Consider the following 25,558-nt stretch of genomic DNA (forward strand, 5'->3'; position numbering starts at 1 on the left):
GGGTTTATGAGTGGAATTGGTCGGGTGGCCCGATCGGGTGAAAGAAATCATAGTTGGGTGATCGTTTTATGCGTTTTGAACTTGGGTGACCGAATTGAAAACCAAGTAAAGTTGGGTGACCTCCTGAAAATTTAACCCTTGATGTGTGATTTCACAGGGGTATATATATATATATATATATATTAAAAAACAAAAGGTAACCATCCAAAACATAATAATTTATTTCTTTTCAAGACAAATCTTGAATCTGAAAATCTATACCAGGGTCAAATATAACAGTTTGTCCCTTAAATCTAAGGAGTTCTTTCAGGGTAGACATACATACAAAAAGATCGACATCTCCCGACTTCGAAAGGATGAAGTCCGGAGAGATCAGCATGTTTATGCATTGGGTGGCCATAGCTTGGCATCTTGAGTAGTGTCGACAAATGCAGATGGCATCCATTGCCACATTGGCATACTGGGAAATGCGGCGAAGGAACCTGGTTTGTTGGCCGGTGACGGTGCACCGGGGGCAAAACCGGGAGCCATGGCATAGGGATGGATTACCACTGGATGTGGCATATAACCTACCGGCGGCATGCTCATGGATTTCACCTGCTGCTCGAGTTTCTCCTTCTCTTCCTTTAATCTTGTCTTCTCATCTCGAAGTTCATTTTTCTCTGCCTACGGTAGAGTTAACATAAAATAATTAGTAATTCAAAATCAATCTTGTGCACTTAACATAATTGAAAGTATAAACTCCAACCAAAGCACAGAAGGTATTGGCATGCCACAGTTATGGTTGTCTAAGGGAAGAAAACGATGAAGAGCTCGAACCTTCAGATCATTGATTGTTTCTTGAAGCTTTTCATTTGCTGTTTTTAGTTCTTGGGCTTCAGCTTTTAGTTGTTCTAACACACAAGCTGCGTCGCTTAAGATACTTGTTTTATCAGATTTGGGAGGTCTACCAGGCTCAAGAGCAGAACTCAATTCCAAAAACCTAAAAGTTAATGGGTTAGAAACAATAAATCAAATTTTTTTTTCCTATGCATACATGAAACTCATCAGGTAGAGACGTTTCACTTTTGATAAAGAACTAATACCTATCATTTAATTTATCCCGTCTCAATTTCTCACGGCATGCTTTCGACTTGGACCTTGAACAATCTTCATCCATTGCTCTGCATAAATATACAAAAATTTTCCCATAATTCCAAGTCTCCAACAAGTTAACCCAAATGTAAAGACACAATTTTAAAAGTGAAAAAACTTTAACATAAAGAATCAATCAATGATCAACATTTAACACCTTAGGAAGTCTTTTTTTGTGATTTTTTAAAAATATTTCCCACAATGTGCAGTGTCAGGAATGTTTCACATTGCCTTTTTAAACAATCAAAACAGCATATATATATATATATATATATATATATACAGAAGAAACTCACACATGACAAAGAAAGCACATACTTCCATTCATGAAGGAGCCAAGAATACCTTTTCCTTGTGTTATGCTCTTCAAGACTGACATTATCTCCATGAACCAGCATAGTGTCCACACTGATCAAGGTATTACATACAATGCCTCAGATTTTACTGTGTAAATTGTTAGATATATGTATATATGTGTATGTATATCTTGAGTATAGACCATGTACACTATACGTACTTGTACACTTCATCATCTATTTATACATGAGCTTGTCCATTGAGATCAATGGTTCAAGTATTTCTCTCTTCCTCTCACTCTCTAACATGGTATCGGGTAAAGCTATTTGGGTTGAAGTGGCGTCGAACCCGCCACTCGCTTCTCCGGCGACCGCCGCCCGTCCCGCTCGGCCGTGCGATTGTCATGCGGACTCGGTGGAGTTCTTCCTACGATGTCCGTCACGCGGTATCTCACTCGATGTGGTGCTTGATAGCACCAATTATATTCCATGACGGCTTACTCTCGGCCATTCTTGATAGCGTCGTGTTCTTTCCCATGTTGAGCGGTACTTCTCTCTGCTCGGCTCGAGCGGTCGGCGATTACGCCCATTCTCAAAGCTTATGAGACAACAACTTGAGAAGTGGATTGTCGATGATTCTACGAGCGGATGATTGATTTCAGTCGGTTGTTACCATTGATATTCGCACCATATTGCGAGATCTACCTCTCGCTACAGTGCGATGTGGAGCTACGCGGGCGTCGTTGCGTAGTTCGATCGAGCGCGGATCTATACCTTATATCGAGCCCTTGACACTACGCATCAGAGGAGGATCTTGGTGATCCACTACTATAGTAGATTACGTAGGGTTATGGCGCGGTTGATGCCCTATACCCTCTCGTTGCCCTACCCACTACTCGGCTCCTTACTTGTCTTGATGGGGCGTGCGCGGTCGCCCGTCGCCGTGAGGAGTCATGGCGTATGTCTGGCGTTCATTATCGTCTCGTCACGAATTTGAAGTCGACCCGGGGCCCGGTGTTACGTGCCTACCTACCGCGCTCCTTAGGCAGGGCGTTCGCTATTGTTCGTCTTTGAGGGAGACTCGTCTCGAGGCTTCTTTCAGGGGACGGTCGCCTTCTTTGCTACTCGTACTCTGCTCACTTCATGCGGCTACTCAGTCCTCTTCTACTTTTGTTGCTTCTCGGTCTTCTCGTGTGAGAAGGCGTACTTTACGCTATTGTGGCATTATAGGACGCTTTGGCGTATGCTTGGGAAGAAAGCGGCGAGCCTTCCAGCATGACTTCATCACCGACTCCTCAGCTCCTTCACACCTCGCTTCTCGAGGCCTTTTCGGCATCGACTTCCTTTGTCTCTCTCTCTCTGCCCGATCGGCGCGGCTATTGGTGATGCTTCGTCGGTTCCGCGCGATCGCATCACGGGCGACATCTCTCTTGAGTCGAGCACGTTCGGCTCGAGGTTACTCCGCCACTCCCGGGTAGTTCCTGTCCTCTTTGGCTTCTTGACTACGGTGCTAGCTTTCACATGACACATGATGCCACTCATCTTCACCATTCTCATCCTTCTTCCCTTCATACTCGTGTTCGCATTGCTGATGGCACACTTTTACCTATCTCTTCCACTAGTCATCTCTCCACTAGTGTTTTCTCATCCTCATCGTATCTCATGTCCCTCATCTATCCATGAACCTTATATGCATTAGTCGACTCACTTTGATTATGATTTGTCAAGTCATTTTTGACGGACCTCGTGTCGTGCGTGAGGATCGCGAGTGGGCTTGATTGGAGGCTGCCGCTCGTAGTGGAGTATGTCGCGTCTGGATTCCCTTAGATGCTTCACTTCTTCGAGCCAGTGCTGTTTCTCATTATTATCTTTGCTACTATATCACATCATCTCGTGGCATCATCGTCTTGGTCATTTAGTGTCGATCTCGTATGTCTTCTCTTGTCGATCGGGGTGTCCTAGGAAGCAGATCTCTCCCTCCTTCGATGTTGTTTTGTTTTGGTACGTAAACTTGGCGACGATTCTGACGTCCCCTATCCAGTTGAGTCGATCTCAAAACTAGTGCCCCTTTTGACCTCATTCACTCTGATGTTTGGGGTCCTGCTCCTTTGTATCTAAAGATGTGTCGATATTATATTATTTTTATTGATGATCACACACGTTTTTACAGGTTTATCTGTATGCATCATCGTAGATCGGCTTTTTATCTATATATCGCTCTTTACTACTATGGTGCACACTCGGTTCTGCACTCTATCAAGACCCTTTAGGTGCGGTTACAGCGAGATACACCTCCATGCTTTTTAGTGCCATTTGTTTTTACGAGGACACCTTGCCTCGACTATCATGTCCGGGGCTCATCCTCGAGAATGGGGTCGGCATAGCTTACCGCCACATTTTAGAGGCATGACAGACTCTCTGCTGGTGCATCTCTTCCTCCTCATACACGGGCTGATCATCATTCTGCTCTGCCGTCTACCTTATTAATCGCAGCCATTATCCCATCTTGATGGTCAGTAGTCCGGTGAGTCCCTCATGGAACTCCCCGCGCATGATCACCTTCATGCTTTTTGGTTGTCGTTGCTTTTGTCTTACTCTCACCTCGGGAGCGGACAAAAACTCACCACCAGTCGGTTCTTTTGTGTTTTTCAAAGGGTATAGTCTTGAACACAAAAGGTTATCGTTATTATGACCAGATCACTCGTCGCTGCATCTCTCGAGATGTCATGTTTGATAGAGACCACTTCTTTTTATGCTTCCCCTTCTACTACATCTACTTCTCACTCTGTTCCTCTTTCCTTCCTTTTTCCTCTCTCTCGTCATTGAGGATACTCCCCGACTTCCACTCACTTCTCTACCACGTCCCCTCCTTCTCCAGGCTTCTCTCTCATTCATCCCTATTCCATCCCCACTCCTTATCATCGATTCCTCCTTTCTTCCTTCGACTTATCCTCCTATTCATTATACTTATCGTCGTCGGGAACACTGCGAGCATCTCTCGCTTTCGGCGTCCTCTGCGGCACTCCTTCTCACGGTGATCACGATCACGAGGTACCCTCTCACGCCTCACATTCTACGTGATCGATCCGCTTTACATCCTCCTAACCCGATATACTCACTGCTAGCACTAGTGTCTCGGATGTCCGCAGGCGAGTGCGTGCGAGGCGGATGACAGATGCCACTGCGTGGCGTCATGTCATGGTGAGGAGCTTGATGCATTGTCTCGGACTCATACTTGGGATTTAGTTCCCTCACTTCTCATGCTACTCCGATTACATGCCATTGGATTTTACGGGGTGAAGACTAGTTCGATGGGTCTCTTGGAGCTATAAGGCCGCTTGGTTTGCTCGTGGTTTCCAGTGCGGGGCATGGTCGTGACTATGAGGAGACCTTTGCCCTATAGCCCACATGCACTCTTGTCGTCGTTGATTCTTTGTTGCGGTCGCTCGAGTGGACCCTCATCGACTGATGTGAAGAATGTGTTTCTTCACGGTGACTTAAAGGAGGAAGTTTATATGACTCCTCCTCACGGGTCTTGGTGCCTTGAGGGGCTGTTTATCGACTTCGCCGTGCTCTTTATGGTCTTAAAGCAGGCTCCACGAGCTTTGATTTGAGCAATTCGATCTTATTATGAGGCGGTGGTTTCACTTGAGCATCCATGATTCGGCGGTCTTTGTTCATTCCTCACATCGCGACCGCTATTCTTCTCCTCTATGTGGATGACATGATTCTTCTGGTGATGATCCCGCTCACATTGCCTTTGTGAGGCGAAACTCCGTGAGACATTTTTGATGACCGATTTGGGTCCGCCGTTACTTCTTGGGTATTGAGATCACTTCTCGATCGATGGCTCTGCGTCTTACTCGGCACGATATACTCTTGACCTTCTTGCTCGCTCCGGATTGGCTGATACTCGCCTGCTTCCCTACACCCATGGAGCTTCAGCTTGCAGACTCCGAGCTTCGATGGGGACTCCTTTACCCGATCCCTCTCGATATCGACATCTTGTTGGCGAGCTTGGTTTACTTGGTATCACCGATCTGACATTTCTCATGCAGTCCATATTACGAGTCGGGTTTATTTGCGGCTCCTACTTTTGTTCATTATGCACATCTTCTCCAGTCTTTCGCGCTATCTTCGTGATGCTGCATCTCGTGATCCTGTTCTATTCACGTCATTCCACTCTTCACTCATGAGCCTATTACGATGCTACTTGGGCTAGTTCCCTCGATGATCGTTTCTCAGTCTGATTCGTTACGTGTCTTTCTTGGATCTTCTCTCATTGTTTGGAAGACTAAGACGAGATACAGATAGCCAAGTCCGATGTTGAGGCTGAGGTTCGTGGCTTTAGCTTCCTCACTGTTCGAGGAGGTGCTTTGGCTCGCTCGATCCTACGGGACTTTGGGATCTGCAGACCTCCCCTATTCCTCTTCATCTGTGATAGCATTTGGGGCCCTTCGATTGCTGCTGACCCGGTCAAGCATGAGCTGACCAAACACATTGGAGTGGATGCCCATTTTCACTCGATGTCATGTTCGTTCTCGAGGCAGTGTCTCTTCATTACCTTCCCACGAGGTTCGGGTAGTCGACTTCTTCACCAAAGCGCAGACTCGCGATCAGCATCTTTTTTCATGTTATCCAAAACTCCAGCACGTATGATCCGTCTTGAGTTTGAGGAGGGAAATGTTAGATACATGTATATATGTGTATGTATATCTTGAGTATAGACCATGTACACTATACGTACTTGTACACTTCATCATCTATTTATACATGAGCTTGTCCATTGAGATCAATGGTTCAAGCATTTCTCTCTTCCTCTCACTCTCTAACATAAATTATCCAACAAGAATGATTAAACAAGAGGACATAACCTGCCCATAAACTACTCCATGTCTGTGCTGTTAAAATGCATCCTCAACTCTTCAGAATAACATGATGGTCTTCAAAGTTAAATGGGACAGGCTTTGGAAAAAGTAACTAACCAATTCATTGTAATTCTGCTAAATATCACAAGCATGAGTGCATGCCAGTCCAACATCCACACTGATAAGAATTTTACGGAGCATAGCAGAAATAAGGTTAAGCAAGTATTAACACCAGGTCTGATCAACGGAAGCCCATAGTTACAGGAAACTAGAGGCTTGGTTGTTGGGATCCAGTCACATCAAGACTCAGGTTATAATGTTATGATCAATAAAATCTTTTAATACTGAATCTATCAACATCAAAGAACTCACACAAAAGAGGCTCATATTGCATCAAACAGTTGTACGGGCCATAGAAATATATATTTTATCAGAATATCCAGACTGGCAAGTCAAACAAAAGCCCTTTAGAAAGGCATCACAATGATGCATTTTTCAGAAAAATACTGGATAAACCCTTCTATTAAATAGAATCAAGTATGACTGGTTACTGACAAAGAATAGGATGTTGACTTTGCTGGGACTTCGCATCCAACGTAAGCAAATATAATCACTTCTGGTTTAGTAGACTAATTATATTAATCAACTAGGAATCCAGAAAGCATGTGTTCTCTTTGCCCAGCTAAAAGTAGTGGCTCTTAAATCCAATATTATTTAATATGTCAAATGCAATCTTACCATTTATTTTAAAAGGCAAATGAATAATAATACACACCAGACGTGATGTGATCAAGAGCATAATAATTCAAGCAACTTTTTGCAAAAAGCAAGCACCAAAAGTTCCAGATAATTAGGAGATAGAAAAAACAGCATACCTTGTTCCAGCATTTGTATGCTCAACGGCGCAAGCATCCCGGTATGCCAAGCCCATATTCCCTGAATTGGTCTGCTCAAGATTGCAGGGACCTCCATAAATAATTCCAATGTCCAGCCTGTTACAAATTTTAACATGGAACTCTTATAGCAATGCAAAACCAAAGCAAAAACATAAGACCAATTCTAAATCATTTTTATTCTTGATCATCACAAGACCTCTGATTTAAAATTCATCCAGCCAGAGAGCCATACCATTTAGATCAAGGCTTGATTAGGTGACAACCCTGACGTCTATGAATTCCAAAGGCCTAAGTGAACACTAACCAGAAATTTATCCCAAAAGCTCAATTTGCAACTCCATGAGCAATAAAATAAAACAGAAAGTCTACCACAAAGAATTCCAATACAATGTCCAACAAGATCATTACCTATTGGAAGAGTCCATCTGCTGAATAGCACCATCGCCAATATAAACATCTCCCATCTGCACCCTGCCAAAATTCCTTCTTTTCAGTCTAAAACTCATTTACAAAATCAAGATTAAACAATGCGCTCCAATCCAGGGATCAAACCCCTGCTTTGCCACACAAGATCAGTGACATCCCAACAAAAAATTGAGACAATATGAGAGTGATTCGCACCCGGACGTTGGAGGCAACTCACAGAGGATCTCAATGGCGCGGTGAAGCTCACCATCGGACCCCATTCCGGAATCGTCAATCAGGTAATCCTCCGCACGATCAAGCTCCATTTCCCAGCGCCGGCAGCAACAGTAAAGGCCTCAGGGACACCGATGGTGGCCGGGAAGGAGGGGTGCAATGGATCGCCGGAAGCTCGCCGGATCCCTTGGCATCAAAAAGCTAGGGTTAGGGTTTGTGAGATTTTGGAAAATTGGAGAAAAAAATGAGCGGTTTGGAAAGAGTGACTGGTTTTTCTATGGGCGCCCTTTGAAAGGAAGCGCCAAAAAAAAGGTTATAGATACCAATATTTATATTTACCCCCTTATAAACTCTAGAAATTGAAAGTTTCTTATTTAATCTGAAGATTTTTTGCACAAGCACCCTTAAATAATGTCAAATTACTGTTTAAGTTAAATGATTAGATAAAAAGCGTGATTTTTTAATATTTTAAATATATATTTATATTTATATATATATTGTATACCATCTAATAAATAAAAACATGATATTTTAATATTTTAAAAATATATATTCTTGTTTTGGAGAGACTCGGAATGCAAAGTGAAGATACGATGTTGTTGAGGTTGTAAATGCACTTCATATAAATGCAAATCACTGACTATTAACTTTAAATAGTAGTGTTTATAGTCTAGTGTCAAAAACAATTGAAATTATACATATTTTTCTTATGCATGATTGATGATGTTTTATTTAAATACATTTTTTCGTTTTGAATTAAAATATTTTTAAGTTTTTCCTCACAGAAACATGTTTTTGTAGGGATATAGTTTATTTTTAAATAATTATAACTAAAATTATAAAGCTAATGTTTAATATTATTAAATGTTGAGTAATTGTATAAAAATTTGGGATAATATTAATAACAGAGACAAATTTTGTGTTTTCAATTCTTTTATTAAAATTTGTACTACATGAGAAGGATTGAATTTTAAGAAGGTGACAAATACCAATAATTTGGGATTTGAAAGTATTTAATGTTTAGAATCAAATGGCCAATGATCCATATCTTGGGAATCTAATTTTGTATTTTTTTTTATTTAATTCTCTCTAATCCATAAACTTGTACTAAAAGAATGGGATGCTTTGAAACGAGTAGTTATTCTTGTTAATTACGAATCTAGTGATTCAATATTTTACTATTAAAATTATTGTTGATCTTCTAGCATATATTTCATTTGTTTACATCTTATCATATCATTAGGGTTTTTACTTTTTAAGATTATATTTCCATATTTAATTGAATATCCATGTTATGCAAATTATCCATTCACAATCATTGTAATAATTTTTTTTTCTTGCACTTCAACAGTGTAATCTTCCAATTTTTTTTTTAGACATAATGAACAAACCACACTAGTCACGGAGTGAAAGATACATATAAAACCAAAAAATGCATATCCAACCCTGCACCGAGCTAGCTCGGATTGCAAATCTGAGCTCACACCAGAAACCCATTATCACTACTTTACTAGCCGGAGGACTTAGATCAACAAATTAGAACAATAATCTTTTTTTTTTTTTTACATCATCAAATACAACAATTTTTATTTTTATATTTATTTATTTATTTATTTATTTTTTTGCATTCGTCCAGCTTGAGAGATTAGTCTAGTTTTACTGGCATGAACAGAATAAGCATGCAGGTAATCCATACAAGATTGATCAATAAAACAACTGCACAAAAAACGCATCTTTTTGTCTTTCATAAGATATTTCATATTCAACCAATAGTACAAAAATAGCTGGCTACTCTGTTTGATATGATACAACAGCAACTCCTCATTTGATCAATATTATATCCACACCCATCTGCAATGCATTAGCTTGTTTTCCAGTTGAAGACCTATTTCATTTAGGGCAATGAAGGAAAATTTAAAAATAAATAAATAATTATTATTATAAATATAAGACTGGAAGAATTAAATACAATGGTGAGTAATGAGCATTTTTATGATTCTAAGAGCTTCCGCTTTTTCTTCTGCTCTTTCCTGGCTTGGACTTTCTCGTCAAATTCATCGTCAATCATTTTCATTCTCGTGACACGTCTAGCCTTGAATACCTAAATTAAGAGTTTGTTGATGATCAATCAAAAGTGTATCATCACTATTCAAAACAACTGGAGCAAAATATTAGTATTCCATAGACAAAAAAATAAACTAAAAATAGCACCATTATTCCAGACCTATTAATTAGCAAAGAGTATCACCATTGCAAAAACAAGTATCACCGCCAAAAAGTGGGTTTGAAAACTGAGTCTTACCATAATTCATTCAATATGTCAGCAATAATCTTTACCAACTTCTTTTCATGGTAAGAATTTTAAATTTGTTTTTGTTAGGGGAAAATAGATGCAACGGGAAGAAAGAAAAATAATAATAATAATAATAAAAGTGACAAGTACGATCATATTGTATCAATACAATTATATCCGTCTTTCCTCTCATCATTTTCCTCTGCATATCTTCCTCAACCTTTTCTTAATTGCACAAGCCCATCCATAATACATGTCAATGTTCTTTGGGCACTGAGTCCAACCAAAATCAAAGTGCCAAACTACTTGGGTCTAGAGACATGCATTAGTTTCTCTAATTCATTGACCTCTCAGAGACTAGCCAATGAATATTTTGCACAAACAACTAAAAATAAAGATGATGGAATAAACTATTGTTTGGAAAGCTAGCTATAGGTTCTTTGCTGAAAAAGGAAAGTTGAATTAGGAAGAAGGGCCAAAGAATCTTGAACTTCACTAGTAGCATACACAAAAGCCTGGATGATATCAAGTGGAAACAGTTATTAAGAGTGTACTTTAAGCCCCACAGGAAAACAATGGGAGGCCTCAAAGAGTCACAGAGATTTAGAAAAACAAAACTGCAGTAAAGAAGTATCTGTGCAAACAAGTTAAGTTGTGCATGAGACAATACAAACTACTACCCATATATAAATTGAGTGCTGCATGGTTTAAATGGCAAGCTAAAAGTAACATTAGTTTGCAAATCCCAAAAAGTAGGCAAAATAAAACCTTTAACAGTAAGTTTGTCTCGCTGCCACTGCAAATTTAAAATGCTACAATCATGTTGCAAGCTTATTTAACAAAAAACCAACCTCAAAAATTAAACTTAAAAAATGCAAGGTATTAGTAATTAGGCTTTCAGTAGGTTGATAAAAATCTCATCCACTATACTAGAGGGTATAACAATATCTTGCAAGAAAATAAATCAAGAATGAACAAAACAGCAAGCAGAAAATAAGAAAGCTAAGCTATATTACAAGGAACAGATTCAAATTGCCAGAAGGCCATACCTTAGTTATATTTTCAAGAACCTCATTCTCTTTACACTCATATGCATCCAATTTCTTTCCTATTTCATCCTCTATCACTTTAACAAGGCGCTCGTCATTCTGTAAAACATATATTATTATATATAAAAAATATAAGAAGCTAAATATTGAAATAAAGAAAAGAAAGATGATGAGATCAACATAACTACACATGTTGAAAAATAAAAATATATGAAACAAAGGATGAATGGCATGAATTTTATCAAAAATCCTTGATTCTTCTAATTTAGCAAGTTGCCACATGAACGTATTCCTTGCAAACTCAGACCTCTCCCTATTAACTAAAATTTTACATATATAATACTAGTTTTTCCCTCAACGATATGCTAAGTTTTGGCCTTTAGATCTAGTCCAATCAAAACAGTGTAAAGCTCATAAGCCATCAAAATGGGATACTTATAACAGCATGACCCAAGGAGGTAAGCTATTTAAGCACTCTAAACACCTACACATGTGTTAGACATTTAAGCACTAGTGGGTTATTCCTGCCAAGATTTGAAAACGAATCAGCTAGCAGACTACCTTATCAAGAAGTACTCGATCCAATAATAGCAGGGTAACGATAATAGCAATTCTCATGACCTTACTATTTCTTTTTCAAATAATTTTAAAACAATAAACTTGAATTTACCACAATAATCATATTCCAGTATTATCTATTATTATCAATCATATTTGACAAAAATTATTAACCGTCCTCCACAATGATCACTTAACATGAAAACTCGTTATAGATAAATAATCTAAGAGAGTGTTTGGTTGTCAGGAGTGAATTGGGAGATGAGTAATAGCGCGTGAGATGAAAGGGAGTGAAGTGAGCGAGAATGAAGAATGTGTTCGATTGATAAGGATTGAGAGTATAATTTATCGAATGGAAAAGTAAAGAAAGAATACGATAAAACGACACTTATGTCTTTTATGCAAATAAATATTATATAAATTGAAAAATAAATTAATTTTTATAAATAAACATTTAACTTTAATAGCTCACCAAATCTCAAAATAATATCAATAATTGAGTAATAAATTAACTAAAATAAATAACTAATTACATGTTTAAAGATATTTTAATTAATTAATTAATTAATGGTATTTTGTTAATATCATTAATTATTAATTAATTAACTATAATAAATAACTAATTAATGAAGAAATATAACTACTTAATTATTACAAATAAATATTTAACTTTAATTATTAGTTATTATTATTTCATTTTAATTATTAAATATTATTAAAATTATCTACTTAATTATTATTATTTAATTAATTATTATTTTTAAAATTATTTATTTATTTATTATTTAAATCAAATTATTATTTTAATTATTAGAGGGGTAAATTGGTCGTTTCTCCCTAAAGAGTGAGCAATCCTCCCACTCACTCCCCATCTACTCTTCTCTCTCAATTCCACTCATAGTCATCCAAACAAAGGTTTGGATTTACTCCCACTCCCACTCCCACTCTAAACATGTCATCCAAACAACCCCTAAGAAATCAATTACTCTATTGTCCATCAATATTTGGTATCATTATTTTTATTATCCATGTGAACCCATCAAAATAGAAATTCACCTACAAATCATTTTGGTATTAAAAATAAATAAATTATGTTTTACGTACCAATTTACTTATTTTGGGGGAATAAAATTGAAACTTATTCAATTATCAAAAATGTGGGAAAACTAGCTCTATGTGTGCTTGCTCTCAGCTATACAAGTTAATCTGGTTTTCCCTAATATGATAACCAAAGCAAAAACGGGTGTTTTAATGTACTTATAATACCAAAGGATGTCAAAATAGATCAAAGTGCACTTTTGGTCCTACAACTATACCCCCTATACCCAACAAACAACAAAACCTCTCCACTATGTTCACTTGCAGTCAGTCCTACTACTAACACCAGCACTTGTTTCGTTAGTATAATTAAACACTAATGGATGATGTGGATTGAATAACAATAAGGAGGAAGTTGACACAGCGAAGACAAGTCAACACTTGTCATGTCAATTTTTTTCAAAGCATATTTAGATGTGAACCCCAATAAAAATTTTATATTTACACATATAACTATATAAAAATTAATATTTGCATATTTGTATTCTTCAAAGAATAGTTACATATACACAACTATACAAGTTCAAATTCACACATAGGCTAGCACATAAAGTTCATATTCACAGACAGCTATACCCAATAAAAGTTTGTATTTACATATACACTCTATAAAAACTCAAATTAATTCTTTTCAGAACTTATTTACATATAAGCCCTTCTAGGAATTCATATTTGCATGTAAGTTTATATAAAAGTCTATATTTGCATGCATACTGCTATAAAAGTGCAAATTTTTATAAACACCACTATAAAATGCATATTTTGTATATACTCACAAATCACAATAAATTTACAAATATACCCATAGAAAAAAAAAATGCTGTATGAACACAGTAGAAATCACATATGCATATATGCCTTTATAAAGTCCCTATTTGCTTATATGGCCTTTGCTGTATATAAGCCATGATTTTTAATAAGTACATGCAGAGAATGCACCTATATAAGAAAAAGTGTTCGTTTATAGGGGTGTATGTGTATATATACTTTCATAAGTGATGTATATGAAAGTATCCACTTTTTATAGAAACATCTATGTTTACATCATGTTTTTATGGAGCTACATACACAGAATGCACTTTTCTAGAGGCATACAAAACATATAAACTTTTATACAATTACACAGGCAAAAATGATTTTTGGTATTTATAGTCAGTATGTTCCTTTAAAGGGTTGTAGATGTGAATATAAACAATAATAGGGTTGCATATGCAAAATATGAGACACATAGTGGTCCATAGGCACTTGTGAAATTATAAGGTTGTACACATAGATAAGAACTTATAGAGATACATATATGCAAATATGAACTATTTTATGGGTATTTCTATGTAAATACCTGATTAAAAAAACAAACACAAATCTTATAAGATTTATATGAATATATAAATGTTCATACATGTGCAAATTTAAACTTAGAGGGTGGCGCATGTAAATATGCTTTGAAAATAAAAATAAAAAATAATATTTAATTGTACTACTATAATAATTGATAGTGTTAGTCAAAGAGCTAAAAGTGAGCATAGCCAGGTGGTTGTCGGATCAATTTGAAACTAATTTAGGTTCAAGGACCAAATGATTTTTTGTGTATAATTTGGGGACTAAAGTGGAGTTTCACCTCAAAAATACCACATATGTTTCAAAATTATGCCATATTAGCTGAAAAGTATGATAACTTGGTCAATTTTTTTATCAAAATTCTGAAGTGCCTCTGTAGATCTAGCTGGGTTATATATTTAATATAAATATAAATATCAATAACATCCAACGACCCAAAATATGAACTAAGTTGTACTAAGTTTTGCTCAGTTTTCATATGTCCAATAATTACCGCCCAAAGCCCTCAACTGGCCAATGCAAATCCCTATTCATTTACATTACATTACTCATCATGATTATTGACATCAAGTACAAGTATGACTGTCTGAAAGATCTGTGACCTTATCTAAGAAAACAGGGTTTTAGGGTAAACCTGAGTAACAAAAACTTATGGAAAGTCCACCCTCGGCCAGCCCTTGCCGTTCGTCCAACACGGTGAACATAATCACGAGGAAATCTAAAATGTGAAGAAGCAGGTTTTTATTAAGTCATTATATGTAATAATAAAACCCAAAAACAAATTGTTCAAATGTAAATTTAACCTCGGAATGTCATAGTTTGATGACAAGATCAACTGTTGGAATATCAAACCTCTACTGGCTACATCGGTGGCAAGCAAGATAGAATTTGACCAGATTTAAATCGACTCAATGCAGCAAGCCTTAATGATTGAGATTTATAAGAATGCAGAGCCACTACAGAGAACTCAAGCTCTTCCAATAACAAATTCAAAAGATGGCAACTTCTGCAAGGACATTGGAAGGTATCAATAACATTAGATTGTCAAACTAAACAAGTAAAATTAACTTTAGCTGACTTCATGCACAAAATAATAATAATAATAATAATAATAAATTATTATTATTAAAAATGATAATACTAATAGTCAATGCAAAGAAGAATAAGAAGAAGAAGGAGGAAGACAAAATGTATGATGTTGAAATAAAATGAAAAGACTGTCGTTTCTTTCAAAAAAGGGTGCAGTATAAAGAGATTTAAGAGGTTATATTTAACCTCATACTCCTAAAAAGTTCTACAAGTCTCGGCAAGAAAGAACATAGCAAAGAAAGGTGCTTCAAGATAACTTGGCATTATTATCGCCCACCTTATCGTGATTGATACTAACTTGCTCAATAGTGTATGCACCAATGTAGTAAAGTGGATCAGCCTGAGAAATAATAAGGTGCCTTCTCATGGTTAAAGATCTTAGAGATCTGACAGCTTAAAAGCCTCCTTTTTACTCCCCATAAGCCTTGTGCACTTTTATCACAATATATCTCAAGCACAAACAATGATGATAAGAAAATGAGTCCTAAATAAAAAAAATCATTTCCTTTTAAATTTAAAAGCTTTGTGGCTCTAAAACCTTCTTTTTTTTTCTTCAAAGCAGAACTTAAAAGTCTTTCCCAATTCCTCTTGTTGTATACAATATCAACACATGACAAGTGATATGAGTAAAAATACTCAGTGATAATGCCCATAGTTGTGCATTCAATAAGATTAGTAAATAAAGCACAATTCATTATGGCATATTTATTCATAAAAATTGTCAGCATACCTGCATGTAGATACAAATATAATTGATGAGCGGATGCTCTTCTCCTTCATTTTTGACAAAAGGTATGCAAGATAAACCTCCTTCACATTTTTAGGTGTCACTATGTAATGCTGGTTTAGGGAATCAACCGTATTAAATCCCTTGTATCCACGATAGAAGTAAGATCTATCTCCAGAAATCTCATTAAGAGCTTCCATGTCATCTGTCAGAGTCGCAGAAAATAGAAGAGTTTGTCTATCTCGAGGTAAACATCGATAAATAACTTTGAGTTCCTCTGCGAAACCAACATCTAAAACCCTATCCGCTTCATCCAAAACTAAAAACTTCAAGGAGGAAAACAACTAATAGTTACAATACTGAATCAACAATAATAAAGTCTGCATACAACATCACGAGAACATAAACCATCTATAAGAAAATTGATGTCAATAAACTAAAACCGAAATATAGTCATATCAGAAAATTGCAGTTTTTAGAATCAAACTAAAATTCTATAACAAATGGCAAAATTACATAAATTACAAGCCCACAGGGATACACTACCAAAGAGGGTTGTTTAGGGGCGAACTCAGAACTTAATAGTTGAGCAAGAAATCTCACTCGAGCAATGGAAAAAAATAGCCATATTTGTATAAAAATGGAAAACAGAAGACAGATAGATATATATAAAATGAAATGCAAAACAGAGTACCAATATTTATATATATATATATATATATATATATATATATATCTAAAAAGGAAAAAAACACTGATTGAACAACCAACCTTTGATATAGTAATTCTACCATAATTAGTACAATCAGTATAAAAATTAGGTTTGGGAATGCAATGAGATTAAAAAATTCGCATGACCACAAGTGCAAACAATCAGATGCATGTCATTAAAAACTAACTAAATTATCTTTCACCAAAAAGCAATGGCCCCAAAGCAAAGTTGAGAAGAAAGGATTTTCAAATTCCTGATCACAAATTTAGAGGCATTGGATCAAAAAGTTTCAATGAATAAAAGGTCTCACTTGACCAACAACAATTTCTCACCTCGAATCGAAAAACTCTCTACTATCAATTCAAAGCACAATGATCTTACCACACACTGGTTGCTCAAGATATGAAACAAAGAAAAGCAATAACAACAACAACAAAAAAAAAAGGAACATAGAAAAGACCCTATTTGAAAAACTGACCTTGACTTTGGAGAACACAGCAGGCAAATCAGGGTCATTTTCAAGAAGAACATTGATCCTCCCAGGAGTAGCAACTACAATATGCAGCCGCTGCGCTAGAGCCAGGGCCTGGCCAGTCATGTCCATGCCCCCACAACAACAGTGCATCGCACATTGAGAGAAAGAGCCAAGCGCGCGGAACTGCTCCGCGAGCTGAAAGGCGAGCTCACGGGTCGGGGTGAGTACAAGGGCATATACACCAAAAGGATCCTCCGCGAGGCGGTGGAGAATAGGGAGGGCGAAGGCTGCTGTCTTGCCGCTGCCGGTAAGGGCAACGGCAGTGACATTGGAGCCGGAGAGAATCCTGGGGATGCAGCAGCGCTGGACATCGGTGGGGGCAACGCATGCCGAGCTCGCGGCATGTTGAGGGTGGCCCACTGGGGAAAGACCAAAGGTCGGAGAGGCGATGGTGGCCGTCCCTCCGGCATGGTCAGAGATGGAAGTTGGGTTGGAGAGAGGGAGCGGCAGGGGAAGAGGATTGGGGAGGAGGTCTAGATTTGGAGGAGAAAAGGCGGAAGGGTCTCTCGTCGGAGTTTTGCGGATCAGCCTCCATTGATGGATGCTCGGAGACTTTTGGTTAGGGTTAGGGTTAGGGTTAGGGTTAGGGTTTGTGAGATTTTGAAGGTGGAACCGTGGAAGACAAAGAGCCTTTGGAAGTAAGCGCCAAAAAAGGTAATAAATATCAATATTTATATTTACCCCCTTATAAACTCTGGAAATTGTAAATTTCTCATTTAAGCTGAAGAGTTTTGCACAAACACCCTTAAATAATGTCAAATTATTGGTTACGTTAAAGGATGTAATAAAAACGTGATTATTTTTTGGGAAAATTACTGTTCACCCTCGTAATTTTAAAACTTAAAAAACCCTCCTACTTTTGCACGCATGGACCTTGCAGTTAGTGTTTAACTTATACTTACTCTCAGATTCGGCGAGATGGGATTAGTGTTGTGAAATCCCAGTTTTAGCGCGAAAATGGTGGGAAAGGAAAGCGTAGAATCGCGTCGTATTCGGCTTTTGAAGAACTTTCTACTTGGTTTAACGTTTAAATATTTTCTTAATATGTTTAATAATTATCGTATCCAGTGTAATCTTAAAATACTCGGGTTTAACGTTATCTTTTCGTGTATATCTATTCAAATATTAGCGTGTAAAATTCTCAAAGTCTACTGCGTAAAGCGGTGATCTTTTTCGTTTGATCACGAATTCTTTGGCGGGTGTGCGTGGCGGTGTGAGGGTTATGGTATCCAGGTGCGTAAAATTAATGATGGCATTAAAATTTATGCGTGAGTAGCGTAATTTCTAACACTGAGATTCGTTCTCAGTCATGTAATACTGCAGACACGTGATTAAGCGTTGGAAAATATATTCGAGGGTATTACTATAGTTGCGATGAGATTTTTCTAGAGTAATATTGTTGAAAGTACGAGTGGAGCGGAGCAAGGGACTTTAAGTGTAAAAGTTTATAAAAGATTTTTGGGTTAAAGGTAATAGAAAAAGGATTGATATAAAATATTTATGGAAACCAAGGGACTGAAAGGTAAGTTGAAGGGATCATATGGAAATATTGTGTTATACTTCAAGGACCATTGGATAATTTGAAAGGATCTTTTGAGAATCTTATTTTATAATTCAGGGGACCATTTGTGAGTTTTTCAGAGACTGTTTTGTAAGGAATTATGTTTTGAGGGACTAAATGTAAATTTCGGCTGAAAGTTAAATTTGGAGAAAAAAATCTAGAGCTTGAGTGTTGTTCAAATGCTTACTCCATCGTTTTCTTCTGATGACCTGGGGTTAAAAATGAAGAAATGGGAAGAAATTTGAGGTTTTAAGGAGAGGGAGCTTGGAGATCGTCGGAGTGAAATTTCATGGGAGAGGATGACTTGCACAGTAAGAAGCTTCCTTGTATTGTTTTTGGCATGTGTATGTATGCATGTATATATATGTATTTATGGTTGGATTTGATGAAAATGTTGATGAATTTGAAGAAATATTAATGAGAATGATGAGGGTGTTGTTTTGAGATGAAATTTGTGATGAAAAAGCCTTTATATTTAATGATGAAATTGCTTGGATTGGTGGAGTTAGCTTCTTAGGGATTCTTGTAGCGTTCTTGTGTACACGAGATTAAAATTTGGTTTAGTTAATTAAATTGATGATTATGATGATTAAGGTGTTAATGATGATTGTTGGATTGAAATGGGTTGAGTTAGTCCAATTGATTTGATTAGATTAAACCAAGTTGGAATTGATTTAGTTGAGTTGAGGGCTCGAGTCGAAATCGAGTTGAGATGGACTTGGGTTTGAATGAGAATTGGTGTGGTTGGGTTTAATTGAATTAATTTGAGTCTAGGTTTGATCAAATCAAATTGAGTGTGGTTGGAATTGAATTGTTTGGTTAATTTGAGTTGGTTGAGATTGATTTGGAGCTTGGTTTGGATGTTGGGCTAAGGATTTTTGGCTGAACCAATTCAAGAAAATTTGGGTTCAGTTGAACCAAGTTGGTCCAGGAAATTTTTGTATAAGAATTGGGTTGGTTCAATCTGGTTCAGTGAAATTGAGTTTGGTTCAGTGCAATTAAACTTGGTTCAGTGGAATTGATCTTGGTTCAAATTGGTTCCAGCAGTGTTTAGCCTAGAATTAAGTTAATTTAAGTGCAATTGGAACCGATTTAACTATTCGAGGCCGAGTTTTTATAGCGAGTTGGAATAAGTGGGCCCGATTGAGAGTCAATTCTTGGTTTTGTATTTTCTTTTGGGTTTCGATGTGATATTTATTTTATTATATTGATTACATTAGGGTGTTGTTCGAGAACTTGGGAGGGAGTTCAGGTGCAGGGAATTAACCGAGGACAGGAGTGAGTTGGTAGTGGCTATTATTTTTAAATAATTGATTAATTATTATTATTTTTGAAATAAGCATTTTAATGGCTAGTATTTTTGGAAATAATTATTTAAGTATTTCATTTTATCATGTTTAATTTGCGTATAAGGTTAAAATATACATTATATTTACTTCTAGTTGATGTTCACGACAATCGTATTGATACATCGGTTTGGTATAATTATACGTGTTGTGAATAGTGAAAATACATGTATATGTGATTTAATTATTCGATTCATGTATTTATTTTTGATGGTTATATATGCTTTGATTTGGAATGATTTGTGAAATCATGTGAAGCGTTTAAAAATGTTTTACCAACGATATTTGTGGAATTGGTTTTTCATTCTGGCGTAGGAATGGTATTTTTTATGTTGGATTTTCTTGATATGTATCGTATATCGTCTTGTGAATGTCTCGGATAAGGGACCATGTGATATGATTTACTCTGATTTGTATTGTTCTTTGCATCTACATGTTGGTTTTGGATGGTGACGAGCGGGCTAAGGCCCAGCTACTGCTACGATAGTGGGTTCCATGGGCGGCCTGAGAGGTGGCGTGGTGGACGATTGTTGATTGAGTCGGGATCGGTGGGAGCGTAGAGCCACGATTGGATGATACATCGGGATCCGGGGTCTGCACCGCAGGGACCCGATGGGCCAGCGTCGAGTGCAGAAGACCTTGGCTGCTCGACCTAGTCGTGACGCGGCGGCTAAGTCGGGGAGAGTTTTCGGGGCTATGGATTTGAGAATGGTTTTATATTATCGGTTATTTTTGGCGTTTGATTTATGATGAATTTATGTTTGAAAAGTTCTTTAAAAATGTATTTTCTTCTAGAATTCTAGTATTTTGGAAAAGTTGGAAAATTATTTAAGCGGTTGGTATTTATATACTTTATATACTTTGTATTTTAGTATTTGAAATTATTAAGCCACTCTGAGCCAGTTTGAATGTCTTTGTAAGCTGCGGGAGCGTGACCCTGGGATTGCACGATCGAGTATAGAGCTAGTCGGGGTTGAGTCGAGGGACTGCAGTGGGTCCCTCGTTTCTTTTCTTTCTTCTTATTGGTGTCGCTGATCTTGTAGCGGTTGTACATCAAATTAAATAATTATATTTATTGTATTTATGTATTTGAACATGCTTGGTGAAAAAAATTGTAAATTATGATTTGTAGAGTGCGCTTTTTGTTTAAAGCAGGGTGTCGGGTTTCGAGTTAAAAGGGAATTTTTAAGCGATGGAGTGCCACATTTACCTCGGTAGAAGGGGTGGGTGTGACACATCGATCGATCTTAGGCAGTCTGTGCATTTAACTTTTTCTCGGATATGAAGAGTCGACTGCTTGTGGAATTCGCACCATAAATAACTTGAGAAAGAACCCTCCCCATGGAATGACCACTCCTACGTCGTCCTCGTCGTCCTCCTCACTCCTCCTCTCGTCCTCCTCTTCCCATGGAATGACCACTCTATCTGAGAAAGGATGTTTAAGTGAACCTTCTTCCTTATCTTGAGAATCGTTTAGCCCTGATCACGCAACAAGTTAAACTATCTTTTCACCTTTCGAGTCGAAATGCTCTCATAATTGCACGAATCGCGAGGATTCTTGTTGATGGATGACAGACAGCGATTAAAAGCGACGTTCGACTTGGGTGAAAAAATTTTTCACGTATTCGTGATTGCGGAGGATTCTCTAGAGGAGGAGATCGGGAAACATCCTTTAAAGGCCAGGGTTGATATTTATCACTTGAGACTTTTACATTACCATTTAAGAACATTACGTCGATTGTACAGACTATTACGTTACTATGTTTAACTTCTCGGGATCTTAGTTTAAAGTCTTACCATGACGCATTGATTAATAGTCGTTTTTCAGTGAATGTGTGTTGTTTAACCTTTTTAATGTTTATGCGTTGTGCGAGGTTCAAGTTGATCTTGGCGTATTGTCTGACCAGTTGTGAAGCGTTGAGATGTCTGAGACACTTGTTTAGATTATCACGGTCAGTCGTGAGTGTCCAAGTCAGAAGCGGACGTTGTAAATATTGTAAATGTTGTAAATCTTTTTATAAATAAAAAATGAAACAAAGCTTATTTGTTGTGAACTTACGAAATTTAAACATGAGACCTAGTAAAACAAGCAGATGTGGGAAGCGAAAAGAGCGTCGTTGTAAGCAATGAAAATACGTAAATATGTTTTAAGCGGTGACAGGTGTTTAAGAAAAAGTTACTCTTTAAACAGTGACAACGGTGTAAACAATAGAAAAAGTTAAACACTACTCGAGTTACCGCTTTAAAGCAATGACAGCGGTGTTTAAGAAAATACGTAAAGATGTTTAAGCGGTGACCCGGAGGTACCATCTTGACGTGATGTCGGTGAAAGCATTGATTTAAACGATAACATATTATTTAAATGATATAGACTTTAGTTAAACAATTAACCGTAAACACTATATGTATCTGTTTAAACATAAAAGCAGCGTTTACGAGAGACTCATGTTGAGTTGAGAACTTTTCGTTCGAGCGATGATGATATGCCTTCCTCGCGGCGAGTGACATATATTTCCCTTTTGCCCTTGGGATGGAGGGAAAAATACCGTAATCACATCACGTCTAGTCTAACCTCTGTCGTACAAGCATGCTTTTTGTTTGCCTTCATTGCATTTTGTTCTTTACATCTTCTACTTCTTCTTCTTCGTCTTCTTTTTGTTCTTCATTTAATTTGGTTTTATGCGATTTGGTTTTTAGACCGATATATTATAGAGGAGTTTTTGTGGTATTGCTAGATTCAGCGGGGAGGGAAGAGTGCTAATGTTCACGGCTCGGACTTCTTGGGAGTTGGTGTTAGGCGTGAGATATGTGGCGATGGGGTCTCGAGAGTTTCTCTTGTCGGGGGTTAAGTTCAGTCGCACAGGATGGATATAAAAGCGGTTTTGCCCAATCAAAAAGCGATGTTGACTTCCGGTAGGATGTGTCATATCCGTTCCATCTTGAATGTGTTGTAGTTGATCTTGTCGTCGAGGGAGCAGAAAATGTGCCCTTCTTGCGAGATCCTAATGAAAGCGAGGGTTTACTCGTTGTAAGTTCCTTTTTCTTTTAATTATTCCGGTTATGCAGGGGTGCATTTATTGTTTAAATATATCAAAATCATTTTGGTTAACGTATTATACTAGTCCTTTACGTTATTAGTTAATTGCTTAAGTATTTAATTTAACGTTTAACTATTATCGATTTCATACACTTAAACGTTATACTCTCAAACTAACGTATTGATCTTTTCGTTTTGGTGAAGTGTTGGCGGGGAATTGATTACGTGAGTGCTCCCATTTCGTCCCATGGTGACCACAGGCGGTGTGGGATGTCTTCCTTCCTCGTCGGATCGTTCACGAAGTGTTGTCGTTGGATATTGGACATGACGTTTTGTGATGTCGAACATTTCGAGGGATGTACTTGAAATCATGCGATCAAAAGGAATTTTGACTTCGATGGTTGTCGTTGGGCGCCTTCGTGCATCAAAAGTATAACAAAAATACTTTTCGAGAATCAAGGCAATCGACCGTCGCACACTTGCCGGTGGTGGCGTGGGTTGACGTCGCATCAAAGGCGTCGAAAAATGGGTTAGCCAGCGAGTGATTCAGGAAGCTCGAGGGCCAGTCCCTTGTCTGAGGCCGTCGGCGTTCGAAGGACATGTTGCGGGAACATGGTGTCACACGTACCATACAAGCGGGGCTTGGTTGGGAAAAGAGCATGCCGGGTGGTCCTCGGCCGGTGACATCTCCGGCTATAGTTTGTTTGCTTTGGTATGTGGATAAGGTGGGTGAGGAGCGAAATCCGGCGGTGCGATCGTGGAGAGGCGGTGATCGTTTTAAGCGTGCATTCTTTTCTTTGTAGCGTGTATTGTGGGATTCGAGAGGGCTTGCGGGCGGCTAGCTGTTTTCTCGATGGTACCACCGCCTCGGAAAATATCGAGGATACGCTCTTGGGTGCGCGGGGAAAGATAGTACTGATGGTTTTTCCAGCGTCGCCTGGGTATAGTCGACAGACGAGACCGATGCGATTGGACTTAGTTCGTATCTAAGTTAAGCGATATGCCTTACTCACGAGGTGGAGATTATCATGAGATAATTACCTTCAGTGTCGGACAGTCGAGGGCCTTGTGAGCGCGATTGCGAGTCTTCCCTTCTTACGCCCAGCATGCGTCTTGTCTTCGACATTTGGAGGCCCGATTTTATGAAAGCGATGTCCGGACTTGGGGAAGGCGTTGAGGGAGGAGTCTTTGGTCATATATGCTTCAGCATTGCGTGGGCGTCCACGGTAAAAGATTTCGATGATCAAGTAGTGAGATGAGCTGCGGGCCGTATCACGAAAGCTCGTCAGTTGGTTGATTAATAAAATCGGATATAGCACGTTGGTCGAGATTATACATGTCGGAGGTGATCGTTGGGGTGAGATGTATTCGAGCGTCGGCGAGTCGTTCGATGCTTGGATCGAGAGCTCGTCGTTCTGGGTGGCGAAAATGGTCGACTCCAGTAAGATCTGCGAATGTTGGTTTACACGTAACATTTAGTATTACCCACTTTAAACATTCTCGATCTTTGTTTAATTACACTTGTCGACTTTAAATATTAATCATTTCGTTTAAATAATTACTGATAATGTTTAAACATGTTGGCTGGTGATTTAACCATCAGTATGTCTTTTGTTTAACCTTATTTGCGAGGTTCGAGTTGATGCGCGTGTTATGTAGCCGGCGTGAAAGCGGCGACGAATGGAGAGCTACTTATGCCCGAACATACATTCGAAGTTAGAGATCATTGTTGAGGACAGCGAAATCTTACGTGTTGGTCGTTGTGTCGATGATCATTCAGTGATCGACCCGATCGACGTGACTACTGTGGATCTAGCCATCGAGAACTGTTACGTATCGAAGGTAGCGAGTTTATGGTATCCTTACGAAAATAATGCAGACAGAGACACAGCGTACATCGATTTATTAGCGGGTGCTTCGCGTCAAAGCGATTACAAAGTGGCGTACTAGGAGGCTATATTCCCATGCGAAGCGATGGCGAGGCCTTGGAGGGCCGAAATCGTGAGCTTCGTTCTGCGACCGCTTTGTGACTAGAAAGCGACTGGGCGGCCTAGGCGAAAAAGAGGATCGGTCGTGGCGTTTGATGTCGCGAGTTACATTGCGGCATTGCGCGAGGATCGATCGCTGATCGGCGATCTTGCTGATGAAAGCTGTCATGCCAGACTAGGCATTGTTAATAAGCCAAGCGATGGCGAAACATTGTGTATTGATGGGGAACCTTTCCACGTTTAAACTCTTACTCTTTCTGACGAATTGAATAGTATTTACTGCGAGGGCGTTGTTATTTTAAGCGGATCTGTTTGTAATTTGAAATATTTCAGCGATGTTTAAGCAGATGAGTGCATTTATTTAAGCGAGGCGATGTTATTTTTAAGCGAGTAC

General features: G+C 38.2%; 2 protein-coding genes across 3 annotated transcripts; both read right to left on the reverse strand.

The window, feature by feature from the left end:
- Positions 1-197: 197 nt before the first annotated feature.
- LOC120278973 (transcription factor ILR3-like) lies at positions 198-8,110 on the reverse strand. Of its 2 annotated transcripts, XM_039285805.1 has the most exons (7): positions 7,816-8,110; positions 7,603-7,665; positions 7,174-7,290; positions 1,480-1,542; positions 1,086-1,163; positions 820-982; positions 198-666 (listed from the first exon to the last, which is right to left on the reverse strand). In XM_039285805.1, the coding sequence occupies exons 1-7, from the start codon at positions 7,923-7,925 to the stop codon at positions 382-384; spliced, it is 879 nt and encodes a 292-aa protein (XP_039141739.1). In that variant the 5' UTR covers positions 7,926-8,110; the 3' UTR covers positions 198-381. The 2 variants fall into 2 exon arrangements, with proteins under 2 accessions (XP_039141739.1, XP_039141820.1); XM_039285886.1 differs by lacking the exon at positions 1,480-1,542.
- A 1,457-nt stretch (positions 8,111-9,567) lies between these two features.
- Positions 9,568-25,333, reverse strand: LOC120263065 (DEAD-box ATP-dependent RNA helicase 36-like). Its single transcript, XM_039270987.1, is given in 9 exon segments — positions 9,568-9,934; positions 11,176-11,274; positions 14,680-14,695; positions 14,804-14,887; positions 14,973-15,057; positions 15,060-15,175; positions 15,989-16,311; positions 17,176-17,862; positions 25,112-25,333. Coding segments are annotated over 9 exon segments (1,743 nt in total). The 3' UTR covers positions 9,568-9,823.
- Positions 25,334-25,558: the final 225 nt, after the last annotated feature.

Source organism: Dioscorea cayenensis, chromosome 1 (genome assembly GCF_009730915.1).
Source record: "Dioscorea cayenensis subsp. rotundata cultivar TDr96_F1 chromosome 1, TDr96_F1_v2_PseudoChromosome.rev07_lg8_w22 25.fasta, whole genome shotgun sequence".
NCBI lineage: Eukaryota > Viridiplantae > Streptophyta > Magnoliopsida > Dioscoreales > Dioscoreaceae > Dioscorea > Dioscorea cayenensis.